Below are 14,341 nucleotides of genomic sequence, written 5' to 3'. Positions count from 1 at the left end.
TTGATCACAAAACGAACGCTAATTTGACACGGGATTAAGAAAGTTGACTTTTCCGGGCACCGGGGCTTTGACCGGCTCGCCGGAGCTCCTCCGGCGACCATTGGTCGTGCCACCGGTAGCAATCGACACAGTTTGATCTACAAAACAAAACCCCCACATCAATTGGTTCGATTATGCTCGAATTGATCTTCAATTTGGCTGTTGAGTCTCCCCCTTCAATTCCGCAAAATGGCGCAAGTCGTCCGAAGAAGACAACACTGTTTGGACCGGTTCAGACTTAGAATTTTTGAAATTAATCGAGATTTACTGGGAATTTTTGCAATTAAACCTCAAATTGAACTTAGGGGCCTGAATATTATCTAGAAATGTGGTTTTGCCTAAAATTTCTCACCAATTTCTGCAAAAACCCCAAATTTTTCAAAATTCCCAAATTGGGGGAAATTTCAATTGAGTGTCAAATTGATCAAATTGGATTAAACCACCTATGTCAATCGATTTAGAATATATGAAAACCTAGGGGGACGGTCTAATTTTTTCAAGATAGTCCCTCAATTAAAAGTAATTTCAGAAATTGCAAATCTTAGGGACTAAATTGCAAAAATTTTGGGGGTTCTTGCCCAATTCGTGCAAGTCACGCAATTAGAGGTGCAATTGGTCAAATTGAAGTTAGATAGGACTGCAATTGAATGTCTAGACTCTAAATGTGCAAAAATTACAAATAAAAAGAGTCAATTTGTATTTTTTATGAGAATTCAATCCTTAGTGTTATGAAGAAACACCTAAAATTGGATTCAATTTTTGATTTCTCTTGAGTTCAATATGAAAATGGAATTAAAATAAAAATATTGGAAATTTTTCTGTATTTTTGTGACCTCGAAAAGTATTTTTTATGAGTTTTCTAGTATTTTCCTATTTTCCGAAAATATTAAAAAAGTGAAAAATATGAAAAATTATTTTTTTTTGTTCAAAATTGGTTCCTTATGCTTGGCCAAGGATTCCAAACTTAATTTTTTAATTTTTTTGATTTTTTATGAATTTTTGGTGAATTTTAGAAAATAAAACTAATGAAAAATTGATTAAAAATCAGGTGTCAACAGCGACTAAATTTGTACTACATGAAAATATGTCAAAATGGATTAAATGGTTTAATATGGGTTAGACCATATTCGACCCGATCCAACCCACCCGTTTGAGAACTCTTAATTTCACCTCTTGAAAATCAATTTCAGCATTCCGCTCTTCGTCCGCAGACCTTTTTCTCGTTTTCATAATTTGGATCCATGTGAATGAATGTCGGCGAATGATGCTTTGAGAGATCTCCTTCTAAGAGCTAAATTATGGACTGTTTATTCACGTTCTGCTCCCTAAAATTCCAGTGCAAATATCGGGGGGATAATCACTAAAAAAAGTTGTAAGTATATTGTATGCATGCCAATTCAATTTTAAACTTTTTAATTTGATTAATTTAATAATAACTTTTTTGATGATTTGCAAATATAGTCATTCCCACAAAATTGACCGAAAATTGTTGACGTGAATGTTGATCGCCGAAACTAAATATATTGAAAGGCCAAAGGACATAACTTTGTTGTTGAAGGGGCGTGAAGGAAAATCAATATTGGGAAGGGAACTTTAATTGGCTATCAGCTATTACCAACCAATTAAATCTTATAAGGTTGCGTTTGATTATCTGGATTTTTAGTCATGATAGGATTTGATATGATAAGATATAAAATTCAATGATTTTACCATATCCTATCCACTGTTTGGTGAATCACAATAATAAAGCCGGATATGTTCATATCCACACATATTTATGTAACTTAACTTAAAAATGCATAAACGGAGACTATAAGAGTATCTCATAATTCACTGCCAACTCCAGTAAAAGAGAAAATATGATCATTCATATTTGTAATTATAAAAAGTTTTGCCTCTCTCGCTAGTTTCGTTAAACTTCAACATGAACCATAAAACTACGGAGAAGAATGAGTTTTGACTCACTTTCTACTTTCATAGACTTTTGACGTGAACCAAAAACCTTCGAAAGAGAAGAAGTTTCGACTCTCTCGCCGTTTTCATAGAGTTTTGACGTGAACTAAAAATCTACAAAGGAGTGGTGAAATTTTAACACGAACCAAAGATACATAGGAAAAGTAGATGGAGATCTCTAATTTTTTATTTTTTAGAAATTTCATTGCCTTACATTCATCGAGAATTATTTTCATTTTCAAGTTTGAATTTTGTTCATTTAACATCTGGGTTCTTCTACTTCATTTTTGTACTTGTTTTTTATTTTATATCTCTTTTTTTCATTATTTTTATTTCGCTCCATCATTTCTTAATAATTTTTTTTATTAAATAATTAACTATACTACCATATCTAAAATATGTAATGATCTAATGTGGATATGAAGTGTTTGTGTGTATATGCACAAAGTATATATTATAAAGTAGAAAAAAATTATAAATACACATATGAATAAATAAAAAATATTTTTTTAATTTTTAATTTTTAATTTTAATTTTTTATTGAGAATTCAAATATAATTCATATTTAATAATAATAATAATTTTATTATTTAAGGAGCTTGTTATTTGAGATAAAATAGCTTTTATACCATGAACATAAGAAATTTTATACATAGTTATCCCACCTCTCCTATGAGATAATTTTATCTAGGCTATATCCTCATTATATCCCACTTTATCTTGTCTTGAGCGGAAGCCAAAGACAAGATAGGATAAATTTTATCCTATCCTGATTTTTATCACGACTGCCAAACGCAGCCTAAGTTTCTATATCCTTTTTTCATAAAAAAAAAATGATGGCGACATTCCCAAAAAAAAAAAACAACTTCTGGTTTTGGCCCAGATTAGGCAACTTTTAAAATTTGTAAAAGAAAACCAACTAACTATTAGGGTGCTTTTATTTGAATGAAAGTGTTTTTTGGAAAATAAAAATTCGAACTTTCATTCATTTGGTTCGCCAAAAATGATTTAGAGAACGAAAAAACACTTTCAGATTAACGGAAAATTTATGCATAAAAATAGAAAGTGAATTCCTAAATCTAAAGAATTTTAGATGAGTAGTTCTAGAAAGTGTTTTCACGTGACGTGAAATACTATCTAGAACTGCTCATCTCTAATTTTTTAATATTTAAGATTCTAATTAATATTTATATTTATACTTATGCTTTTTATTTTATTTTATGTTTTACTTTCTTTTTCTTTTCTTTTCTTCCCTTTTCTTTTTTTCTTCTACTTCCGCAGCTTGCTGGGCCTCGGCGACGGTGGTTGGCCAGCAAAAGCCTCAAGCTTGCCCGTGTCCGCCGCGCGACCGGTCACGGTGGAGGACATCGCAATGAGGAAGAAGGAAAAGGAAAAAAGATAAATCAATAAAAAAATATACAAACTGTAAAATATAAAAATATATATTTAAAAATATACTCATGCCAACCTATGTCCGACCCGATATATTGCTAAATCACTTCATGTTTAAACCAATCTAAGAAAACTCATGCCTAAATTGATGTGATAGCGCGGAGAGAATGAGCGCGAGATTAAGTGAGTACGAGAGAGAATGAAAAGAGAATCATAGATATGGATTGGACATAGTAAGTTGTAAATCAATTTGTAACCCATAAATGATCTATTTGACACTCATTATATTTAAATCTACTTATGGCCCATTTAATAAATATAACTAGTCAATATAACAACTCCGATATATGGGGCTTGAGATGACGTCATTTCATCGAGCTACTCAAGTTGAAATTGGGGGAAAATTTTGCAGAAAAAAAAAAATAGGGTTCATTTCACTTCTGATCTTCATTGCTCTTTCCGGAATTGAAGATAGTCGATAGATGTGAGAACAGGGCTGATATGGCTAATTCATCTGTTTAATGTGGTAAAGTTAAACGTAGATAAAAGTTAGTAAATAATAATTGATCAAATAGGAAACTAATGATTCTCCCAAAAAAAAAGAAAGAAAGGAAACTTAAGAAAAGAAAGAAAGCAAGCTCTTGGCTTTTTGTAAGGAATTAATGGACAAAACACATTTCATCTCATATTGTAGTTTTAATTTCTTTTCAATAGTATTTTTTTTTTTATAGTTTTTGTTTACATACCGAGCAAGGTTGTCAACATTATAACTTATTTCAACCCATAAAAATCATCAAACAACATAAATGCTGCCATTTTGAGTTATCATTAGATCTAAACTAATGATTGACTATGAAAAAGTTTACCCTATTTGATAATAATATCCAAGTTGTGAATTTTCTTCATCTAAGGTAGGAGAAAAGTACAACATGCTCAAAAGATTAGTTGGGGAACATAAAAAAAAAAATAGAAGGAAAGAAAAACAATTGTCTTCAAATAGATTGGAAGAAAATGAAGACACAAAGAGGAAAGTGAATATAATGAAATGTAAAAAGGAAAAGATGGAAAGCTTTTTTTTTTATCACATAATCTTGTCTTCTTTAGAAAAAAAAAATGAACAATATTGTATAAGAAAATTTGAACACCAAAAGGAAAAAAGAAGGCTAGAGGAGCGTCCATGCCAACGATATTATTTTTCTAAAAGAAAGAAAAAAGAGAAAAATGGCCTAATTTCAATTGGACCACTCTTTCCTCTCTCATTACTATGGCAACCTTAATATATAAAAAAATTAGTCAAACAGGACGACCAATCACAATATTACACATAGTGAATTTTCATAGAAAGTTACCAAAAAAGCCCTAAACCTATTGCAATTGTACTAATTCAGTTATAAACTTTTTTTTTTACAATTGAATCCTCAACATTTTGCATTTTAGCTTGTCCGATCAATTTTGTCTAGAAATTGCTGATCAAGATGCCGATCTTCTTACGTGACGCGACCGGCATTGACGTGGACAATTTTTAATAACATTTTAATTTTTTTATTTTTTTATTTTCTTTCTCTTTCCTTCATTTTTCTTCTCTTCGTGCTTCCAATAGTCGGTCGGCTGCCGTCAAAGGTGAGGGCTAGCCAGGTCAACTTCACCAACCTCTGTCGAGCTCACTCTCACCGGCCCTCGCCTCTTGGTCGGTCGTTGAGGTCCATCGACCAGCTGGTTAAGAAGCACAAACACTCTCCGGGGGCCAAAATGTACGAGATCAATTTTAAACATTTTCAACAAAATTAGGGGCCAAAATGTTAATCTATTAAAAATATATACACTCAAATTATATACCCAGCCACCCCAAAATTAATATACCCAGCTAGTCCCAAAATATATAATCGTGAATCTCTAATAGTAGAAGAAGGAAAAGAAAAAAGTCACTGCTGATATTTTATGTATACACGATAATTTATCATGTAAATGCAAAAAAATACATTTAATATAGAATGTATTCCAACGTGTCAAAATTCTCTAGTTTTTGAAAAATGACGTGTTGGCATGTCATGTTGTGTCGTATCGTGTGGCGTGTCGTGTGTTGATGTTAGTACTACTTAGCTAGCTAGTGAAAGAAGGAAGGAAAAAAGGAAAAAGAAAAAAATACATAAAAGATATAAATATTATTAAAAATTGTACATAATAGTGTCGGCCGAGACACATAAGTAATTTATGGCCAAAATTAGTCGGATGGATTGAATTGCCATAAATACAAAAGATTTATGACTCAATTGGCAAAAAAATAAAGATTTATGGCTGAATTGATGCAATTATTCTGACAAAAAGAAAAAAAAAATTGTTAAAAGGAAAAAGAAAAAAATACTTTAAAAAATATATATTATTAAAAATTATACACGTCGGCGTAGACCGAGACACATAAGTAATTTCTAGCCAAAATTGGTTCAATGCACTGAATTATCATAAACAAAAAAGAGTTTAGACTTAATTGATAAAAAGTAAATATTTAGGACTGAGTTGATACAATTATTCCAACAAAAAAATGGTACAATCATAATAAATTTAGGGTTCTTTTGGTAATTCTGTTCAAATTGTAGTGTTTTGGCAATATGCATGCGTCGTTAACGTATTTAAGATAACCCACCAACAAAAAAAAAAACGTATTTAAGATAGATTGGAAATAAAATTGTCGTCGTCTCCGTGGATGCGTCATTCGTAACACGGTAAGTCTTCTAGAGCGAGAAAGCAACACGGGAAAGGGTTCGCGATAGAGAGCGATTGAGAGAGTAGATCCTTCCGCGTAATCGCGCCTTGACGCTCTCCGGTCTTCCTTCTTCGCCTTCTTCGCCAGCGGCCGTCGATTGAATTCTTGGGTTGATCGATCGGTTCGTCAATCGGCTGATCGCCGGGGAGCTTCTGTTCGCCATGTTCAAGTTCTGGTACGGTCAACCCTGCCATGTTAATTGGTGCTTGTTCGATGATTTTAGCTCTCATTTGGTATTCTGATCAGTTCTTTATGTTTAATCGAATTATCTTCTGTTCTGCGCGGAGCTTTGATTTTAGGGATTTTTACGTGTTTGTGGTGCTTGAATTTTATTTATGGAACGAGGGCGATGAAACTTTGATTTTAGGGGTTTTTACGTGTTTGTGGGGCTGTTTTGCTTTTATGGTCCAGGATGGTTGTTGTTCTGTGTTTCACGATCTGGTGTCATGGTTTGTCTCTTTTAGCGGTGAAACGAGCGGTGGACTTGAATAGCTAAGAGAGAAAATGGAAGGCGCTCGTGGTGGCAAGCACACGTTGGGAGAATTGGAATAGGATTTTAATCGTTTATAATAGTAGAAGTAGACCTGTGAATTTTCACATTGGTAGTTCCAAAGAATTGGTTGTAAAAGGAATTCCTTTTTGGAATAAATATGGCTGTAACTCGACAATGTTATTGTCTGCCTGCTTAAGATGTGAAAGCAGTCGTGTTTTCTTTGAGCTAGCGGACAATTAGAACTTATGCTCGATTTAATGAAGCTTGGATATGCTGCAACTAGTGAAGTTTTCCATTGTTAAGTGCCCAGTGGCAGTTGTCGGATTAGAGTTTTATTTTTCTTTTTGGCATTTTTTTTCAGGGGAAATCAAGAGCAACCAGCTCAACCACACCCACAGGACAGTACTTCACAGTCATGGTACCCACCTTCTGTAGTTAGCTCTCCCGGTTCTTCCCGTCCCTCAACACCAAGCAGTAGCTCTTCTGGCAGTTTCAATTATTTTTCACAGTCCACACCCCATGTTTCGCCCACTGAGGCTTCGGGCATCATAAATCATTTGAAAGACAAGAGGTACTTCTTGTTTCAAGCATCTTTGAGATATGTTTGTCTTCCCTTCTTCTTTTGAATATTTATGGAGTTGCATCCTTGATTTGTAATAGATGAAACATTGAAGTCTGGATCAAATCTTAGTGGCAATTTAGGAAGCTAACTTGCCCTTGGTACTTGTATCTGGTTTTGGTTATTTCATCTTATGAGAAGACATTAGTTCCAAGTGCTCATGTAGACCGTAGAAGATTCATCACATCTTAATGAGATGACATTTAAGATTAGTGGTCATGCCGACACAGAGAAAATCTAGAAACACCAGCTAGTTATTTCTGCTGAATCTTCTTAATTAGTGCAGGCCTTATTTTTCCAGAAGCATCTGATAGTCTTTAGCACACAAGCAGCAATCAAAAGTTTCCTGGTGGAATGTTTGCTCAGAACACCTTGATGAAATTGTGCTTTTGCTGCATTCTTTTGGTCAAGAAAATAGTGCATCTGAGCCATATTTCAGTTACTGGCAGGCATATCTGGACTTGACTTGAACATGATACTAAGCAGCCGCAAAATAATGTTGAGAGAAAGCTGGCTTAAATTATACTCTTCTGGTATAGTGAAAACTTGCATACAGATGTAAATGCTTGGTTGATATGATGGATAATTTATCTTGTTTTTTACCTCCCTCTTGGTTTTGATAGCTGTTTCTTTTGTGGCTTTAGCCTGTTGGGCCCCCTTGGTGCCTTGAAGTTTTTATCCATTAAAGAAATATATATTAAGAGAAAACACAATCCTTGGTGCAACATGACATTAGTTTAAATATTAAAACAGACTGCCAGTCTAATTAGTTGTATGATATGTATGTAGAAGTTGGAAAGTTGTAGTGCTAGCATAATTCATAAATGCTAAAAGATTAAACTAACTAGTCCTTAAGTGCTAGAAGATGATTCCGCAATGTAAATCCTTTTCTACCTCATCCTCATCATTTTCTTTTACCCAATCTGCAATATCTCAGTTGTTTATCTTAGATTGAGCGAAGGACTTCTCTTGGGCTACTATTTTCTGTTCTCTTTATTTCTGCTAGTGTTATTATACTTCATTAGTCATTCCTGTATCTATTTATGTTCTTTTCTTCTGTAAACCTATTCAGTGTTGACGAATTGCGGAAGCTTTTGTCTGACAAGGAAGCATACCATCAGTTCATACTTTCACTTGATCAAGTGAAGATCCAAAATAATGTGAGTGATACAGTTCTATGTATGTAGATTTTGGTTTTTGCTACTCAAACTGTCACTCTCGAACAGTGATTTTTTTTTAGTTTTATGGTTGTTCTTTTATCTTTAGTTAGCACTGTTTCGGGTGCTTTTACCTCTCAAAACCAAAGAGGATGAAATGCCGTTCTGTATTATGGCATTCGAATACCGACTGCGAGAGAGAAGTCTCTTATATGCATGCTGAAGCACCCATGCTGCGCCTTTGGTTACATTTGATCGAATGAGTACAGACCACTTTCAAGTCTCAATTGCATGCCCAGATTCATCAAATATCTTAACTGGCGTTGGTCAGATGGCTGCTATATTAAGAGCATTATCACGTACTTGATTCTTGGTTTGAATGCAATAATTTGGTCTGGTTTGGTTGACTTAATTAGAATTGTTGGAACGGAAAATGCAGCATTCACTACTACATCAACTTAGATTTTTATCTCTTTTAAAATTGATGTTTTTGCTCTTTAACTGTTTGACTGATGGTTGGCAGATACGAGATGAACTCCGGAAAGAAACCCTGCAGCTTGCCAGTGAGTTGTCTTTCCCTGACTGGAGGTGAAGTTTTATCTTGGATGATATGTTATATTGCAGATGGGTCTCATTATTTTTGTCAATAACTATAGGGATGAACTTGGAGAAGGAGCCTCAAATAATGGAGCTGAGAAACCAGGTATATCATAATGCTTCTATATGGGTCATTTAGGGGCAAGCAGCCCATGATGGCATCAGTTAAAGCTGTTTCATTTTCTTTTTGCAGTGTAGGATCATACGGACGACGGAGTTGGCTGCTGCACAGGAGAAGCTCAGTGAACTAGAGAGACAGAAAGAAGAAATTATGAAGCTCTTCTCTTCTTCCTCTCTTATCCAGAAGCTTCAAGGTAATCCATACAATCAGAAAACTGTAAATAGTTTTAGGGTCTTTAACTAAAGCTGGATCTTCACTCTACAGCATGCGGCTTCTGTCAGGAATTTGAGCTTGCCCTTTTATTATTATGACAACCTGTTTGACATTTTGTAGAAGCAATGCGCAAGACGGAGGAGGAATCTGAAGCTTTGCACGAAAAGCTTCTTAATAGGGAAGTAGACTTTGGGACATTTGTGCAGAAATATAAGAAGCTGCGGACCACTTATCACAAGCGCGCACTTATCCAACTTGCAGCGAAAACATCTGCAACCGGATGACAAATGCGTGGCAAGCATCATCCCACATGAATGGGGCGGTGAAGATTTCCTTGTATTACGGTGTGTTAAACTCATCTTACATTTGATTTTGCTGTGCACAAGACCATATCCATGTATGTAAACATTTTCTCTTTCCAAAACTGTCATCCTCACCTCACCTCTTACAATTGGCACTTTGCCTATTGTGTCTCCTGTAATTGATGAAGGCCAAAGATTCTGGCTGCAGTCAGGTATGTCTTTTCGGCCCAGCTCTAGTTTTCAAATGGACAATTGCATCCACGTGCAGTGCATTGCAATTGCATCCACCTTCATTGTGTGAATCGTCTCTATATTGTGGGCTTTAAGCCTCTTAGAATTGTCTTCATCATCTCCGTAAGCGGACTTTGTCCCAAGCGATTGATGCTTGTAATTGCTACATCTAGGAATGTAGCCACATCGTGTGCGTATTGGATTCATTGTGGCTTTGTGGATTGCATGATCCCAAGTATTTCCTCATCTGTTTAAAGAGATTCGAAGAGTTCTTGTTCGATCCGCGTCCTGGATGTGTGGCTCGTTAGAAGTTATAACCCTATTTTATTTTAGGATTAATATCACGAAAAATCCCAAATTAGTATATTTGTGATAAATGTATCTCAAATTTTTTTTTTACAAAAAAAAACCTTAAACCGGTACATTTGTGACGAATTTATCACAAATTAATTTTTTACCATGAAAAATCTGAAATCGGTATATCCGTAATAAATTTACCTTTCGTTAAATTGGATTAATATCTTGAAAAATTTTAAATCGATACACATATGACAAATATAAGGTGAAAACCTCACTCGTATACTCATGAATTGTCGCGTGTTATTCAACTTAATAATTTGACGATTAAATTTAACGAAAATTTATGGAGGGTAAATTTATTACGGATGTATCAGTTTTGGGTAAATTTGTAATAAGTACATCAATTTATGGCTTTTTGTGATCAAAAAAATAATTTGGGGTAGATTTGCCACGGTGTATCAGTTTGGAGTTTTTTGTGGTATTAATCTTTATTTTATGGAGCTTGACGTAAGAAATGTCCTTATCACTCATGGCTAGACCTGAGCACTGGGCAGGCTTCGGCTGGACCCAAGTGTTAATGGGGCTTCGCCTAGCAGAAAGATTTATAGCCCAGGCCCGCCCAGATTATTTGATGCAGGCCTAAAGATCAAATCAGAGGCCAGACTTTATTCATCAAATGCTTTTGCTTTCTCTCCCCGTCAAAGAGGAACAAGAATCGAAAAATGGTAAAGCAGCAGCGCACCAATTTCATGGTCTTGCTTCAGAACTAAAAAATCTCAAGAAAACCTCTTGCATATTCCGGGACGAGTTGCTACAATTATTCTCAATTTCGGTTCTCCATGTATTAAGGTCAATAGAAAAAAGTACAATGACCACCGTTGTCGTCGCGCGATCTAGTCGCACATGATATTGGTGCTACATTCAGTAGGATGACCGCACCGAACTTATTTTCGAATGTTCTAGGACTAGGTCGAATTAGAAAAAAAAAATTCAAAATCAAAACTGTACAAATAAGAAGAAGTTCGAGGTCACCGACCCTAACCACGTTCCGAATTTTCGAAAAGAAAACAAAAGGAAGGAAGAACATGGTCCATACATTGCAAGTTGGGGGTCCGTAGCATATAATACATGGCGTTGGCTGTCACTTTCTGCGAAAACCCCACGCAATTTCGCACGCATTTCTTGCTAGATGATGCATTGTGTTGCCGAGGTGAAACGTACCTATCACGATCGCCAATAGCCTATCTTTATCGATTAATATATGCGATCGGAAGCTTCTTCTCTCCACCCCAATTTTCAAGCAGGAGTCCTGTTGTTGGACCAATCGAATGACGTCGTACCAATTTATCCGGACAATGATTCCATCGGTTCTCAACAAGAAAAGCAATCTCATCTCGGTCGGAAGTTCATTTTGCAGGGTAATGTTTTGGGGTCCAAGTTGTGATGAAATAACAAATCCTTCGTCTGAGCTGGCTCAGCAGAAAAGCTGATTTGAGTTAAGAAAGCCGAAATTGCGCAATGTTTGCTGGCTTCATATTATAGGGCGGGATGTGACGAAAGAGAGTCAAAGATGCGTGCTTTTTCTCAAATGCCAGAACTTTTTTTTTCCCCCCTTTTTCGACGGGTTATAAAGTATATTCGATTGAATTTGCATGTAGGTGATGTCCATGGCTTGTAATCATGGATAACAAATTTAGGAAAATACGATCTTATTTTTTAATATAAATCGGCCGTTAAATGTAGCGACAATACAAATTGACACGAAGTTAAATTTAGTACGTTCGAGAGAAATATTAGATTTTACGATGATGCAAAATATAAAAACATGATACCCATAGCCCGAATTCAACAAGGAAAAGTATAAATATTATTAAAATGCTTACATCGGCGCCGGTCGTGCCACGCCGGTCGTGCCACGTAGAACGCCCGCCATCAATGTCCACGATTTTCGATCAAAATTGACTAGATCTCGTACCGATGCAAAAAGATTTAGGACCGAATTGGTCCAATTAAAAAGTTTAGGGCTGAATTGGTACCGATGTAATAGGTATATGACTAAATTGGCCCAATCAAACGATTTATGATTGAATTGGTACCTATGTAATAGATTTATGACTTTTTTGGTATTTTTTCCGAATTTGACATGTAAACACGATTGCCTTCACTGCTAGTGCAATCCCAACTTATTCCATTTGATTTTAGTTGATTTAGTTTTGACTTAATTTGGCTGTTAGGCGGCCTCTCGCCCATCTTGGGTGAGGGTCGCGACGCCCTCGCCAAATTTGGGCCATGTGAGGGCGCTGTGGAGCTTGACGCCTCGGGCAAGGCCGCAACACCCATATCAGGCAACCTCGGCCGGATCGAGGGCAAAGGTTTTGTGTCCTTGGCCTCGACCAAGGAGGGCATCTCGGCCCTCGCTTGTGGGCGATGAGGGTCGGTTGGCAACCCTAGTCGACCGACAACATAAAGAAGAAAAAGTGCACAAAAAAGAAAAAAAAATGAAAAATGAACCAAAAATATTATAAAGTATATTTAAAATTATTATCTAATCGGAGACATAAACAAAGACAAAGATAATCTTGTGAAAAGGGGCTCTCTAACGTAAAGGACTCAATGACAAAAGCATGTTCTATTTTGACATTAAAAATATTAAAATATTATTAAAATGCTTACATTAGCGCCGTTCGTGCCACGCCGGTCGTGCCATGTAGAACGCCCGCCATCAATGTCCACGATTTTCGATCAAAATTGACTAGATCCGGTACCAATGCAAAAAGATTTAGGACTGAATTGGTCCAATTAAAAAGTTTAGGATTGAATTGGTACCGATGCAATAGGTATATGACTAAATTGGCCCAGTCAAACGATTTATGATTGAATTGGTACCTATGTAATAGATTTATGACTTTTTGGATTTTTTTCCGAATTTGACATGTAAACACGATTGCCTTCACTACTAGTGCAATCCCAGCTTATTCCATTTGATTTTAGTTGATTTAGTTTTGACTCAATTGGGCTTGAGTTAAATTGTTGCATTTCCCAATATTAAATAGAACATACATGTGAAGCATGTGCCAATAAGTACAAAAAAATACCGAAGTATTTAAGCATGACTGTTTGCACAAAAATGACCAACTTTCGGTTATAACCCATATGTGATAGCCATTGTCGATAAGAGTAGAGTTTGGTCATTTATGAACAAAATTATCGACTACTTGATGAATCAACATCTTGAAGGAATCCTTTACCAAAAAAAAAAAAATCTTGAAGGAATCGATAAAAAGTGTAGTCGACAATCTTGGATATAATTGTTGAGAAATAGCTATTAACATCGTGGAATAAAGCAACTGTCAAGTTTGTGGAGTCGAAGAAACTGTCGATATAACCTATGTTTGTAACTTCCTTTTGTGACCTTTGTTATGACCTCCTTTTTAACCTCTGTCAATAACCGTCAATTGTAAACTTTCAATAGCCACATCACACTCTTCGGAGGAACCCAATCCCCCCCCCCCTCCCAAACCCCCGGCGCACAAATCAAACGATTTACTATCTTTATCTTTACTTTTCTACACTGCACTTTATTTTCCTTAGATGCGACTTTCATATTTGTGTCATCGATTAAATTCCAGCGTGTATATTTATGCGGGATGCTGTGTTGTTGATAAATTTCAGCATAGTTTGTTAGCACTTAGTTACTTTACTGAATTTGTATTGCCAAACATTAGTTCATCGGGAGTTTCCAACATCATTAGAAGAAGCAAATCCTCTCTCTCTCTCTCTCTCAAATAGAGACGGTATACTTTTATTTAAACTCATAGAATTAAATTGGTGGAAGCTAACTATATCTTTACTTTTAGATGTCATTAGTATTTTAAGATTATAGGCATTATCATCACACGAGAACACAAATTATCATGAAACCCATTTATGCTTTGTGCCGAATGCTCAGTGTGATGAAAATTGGAACCAGAACAATATTTTGTTCAATAAGCAATTCGAAAATAATTTAGAGTAGCACATAGTACCTTGGAACCGACAGGTACCAAGGTGGCTCCAAGTTAAGTTTCTCGTTTCAAAAAGTTGGAACCAATGTCTATAGAATCACGTAGTCATGATTTGACTCGACGACTTCCAAGAATAAGGACCCAAAATTTGACACGAGA

General features: G+C 35.6%; 1 protein-coding gene across 1 annotated transcript; it reads left to right on the top strand.

The window, feature by feature from the left end:
- The first annotated feature begins 6,079 nt into the window (after positions 1-6,079).
- On the top strand, positions 6,080-9,789 carry LOC115735155 (vacuolar protein-sorting-associated protein 37 homolog 1). The gene is made up of 7 exons (XM_030666266.2): positions 6,080-6,320; positions 7,000-7,209; positions 8,330-8,417; positions 8,938-8,977; positions 9,071-9,117; positions 9,205-9,325; positions 9,466-9,789. The coding sequence occupies exons 1-7, from the start codon at positions 6,307-6,309 to the stop codon at positions 9,627-9,629; spliced, it is 684 nt and encodes a 227-aa protein (XP_030522126.1). The 5' UTR covers positions 6,080-6,306; the 3' UTR covers positions 9,630-9,789.
- Positions 9,790-14,341: the final 4,552 nt, after the last annotated feature.

Source organism: Rhodamnia argentea, chromosome 10, assembly GCF_020921035.1.
Source record: "Rhodamnia argentea isolate NSW1041297 chromosome 10, ASM2092103v1, whole genome shotgun sequence".
In the NCBI taxonomy this organism is placed as follows: Eukaryota; Viridiplantae; Streptophyta; class Magnoliopsida; order Myrtales; family Myrtaceae; genus Rhodamnia; species Rhodamnia argentea.
This window is presented reverse-complemented; position numbering and strand designations above follow the sequence as displayed.

Coding starts and splice junctions, on each gene's coding strand:
- LOC115735155 (XM_030666266.2), top strand. Junction 8,978..9,070: donor AGAAACCCTGCAGCTTGCCA/GTGAGTTGTCTT, acceptor CAATAACTATAG/GGATGAACTTGGAGAAGGAG. Junction 9,326..9,465: donor TCTTATCCAGAAGCTTCAAG/GTAATCCATACA, acceptor GACATTTTGTAG/AAGCAATGCGCAAGACGGAG.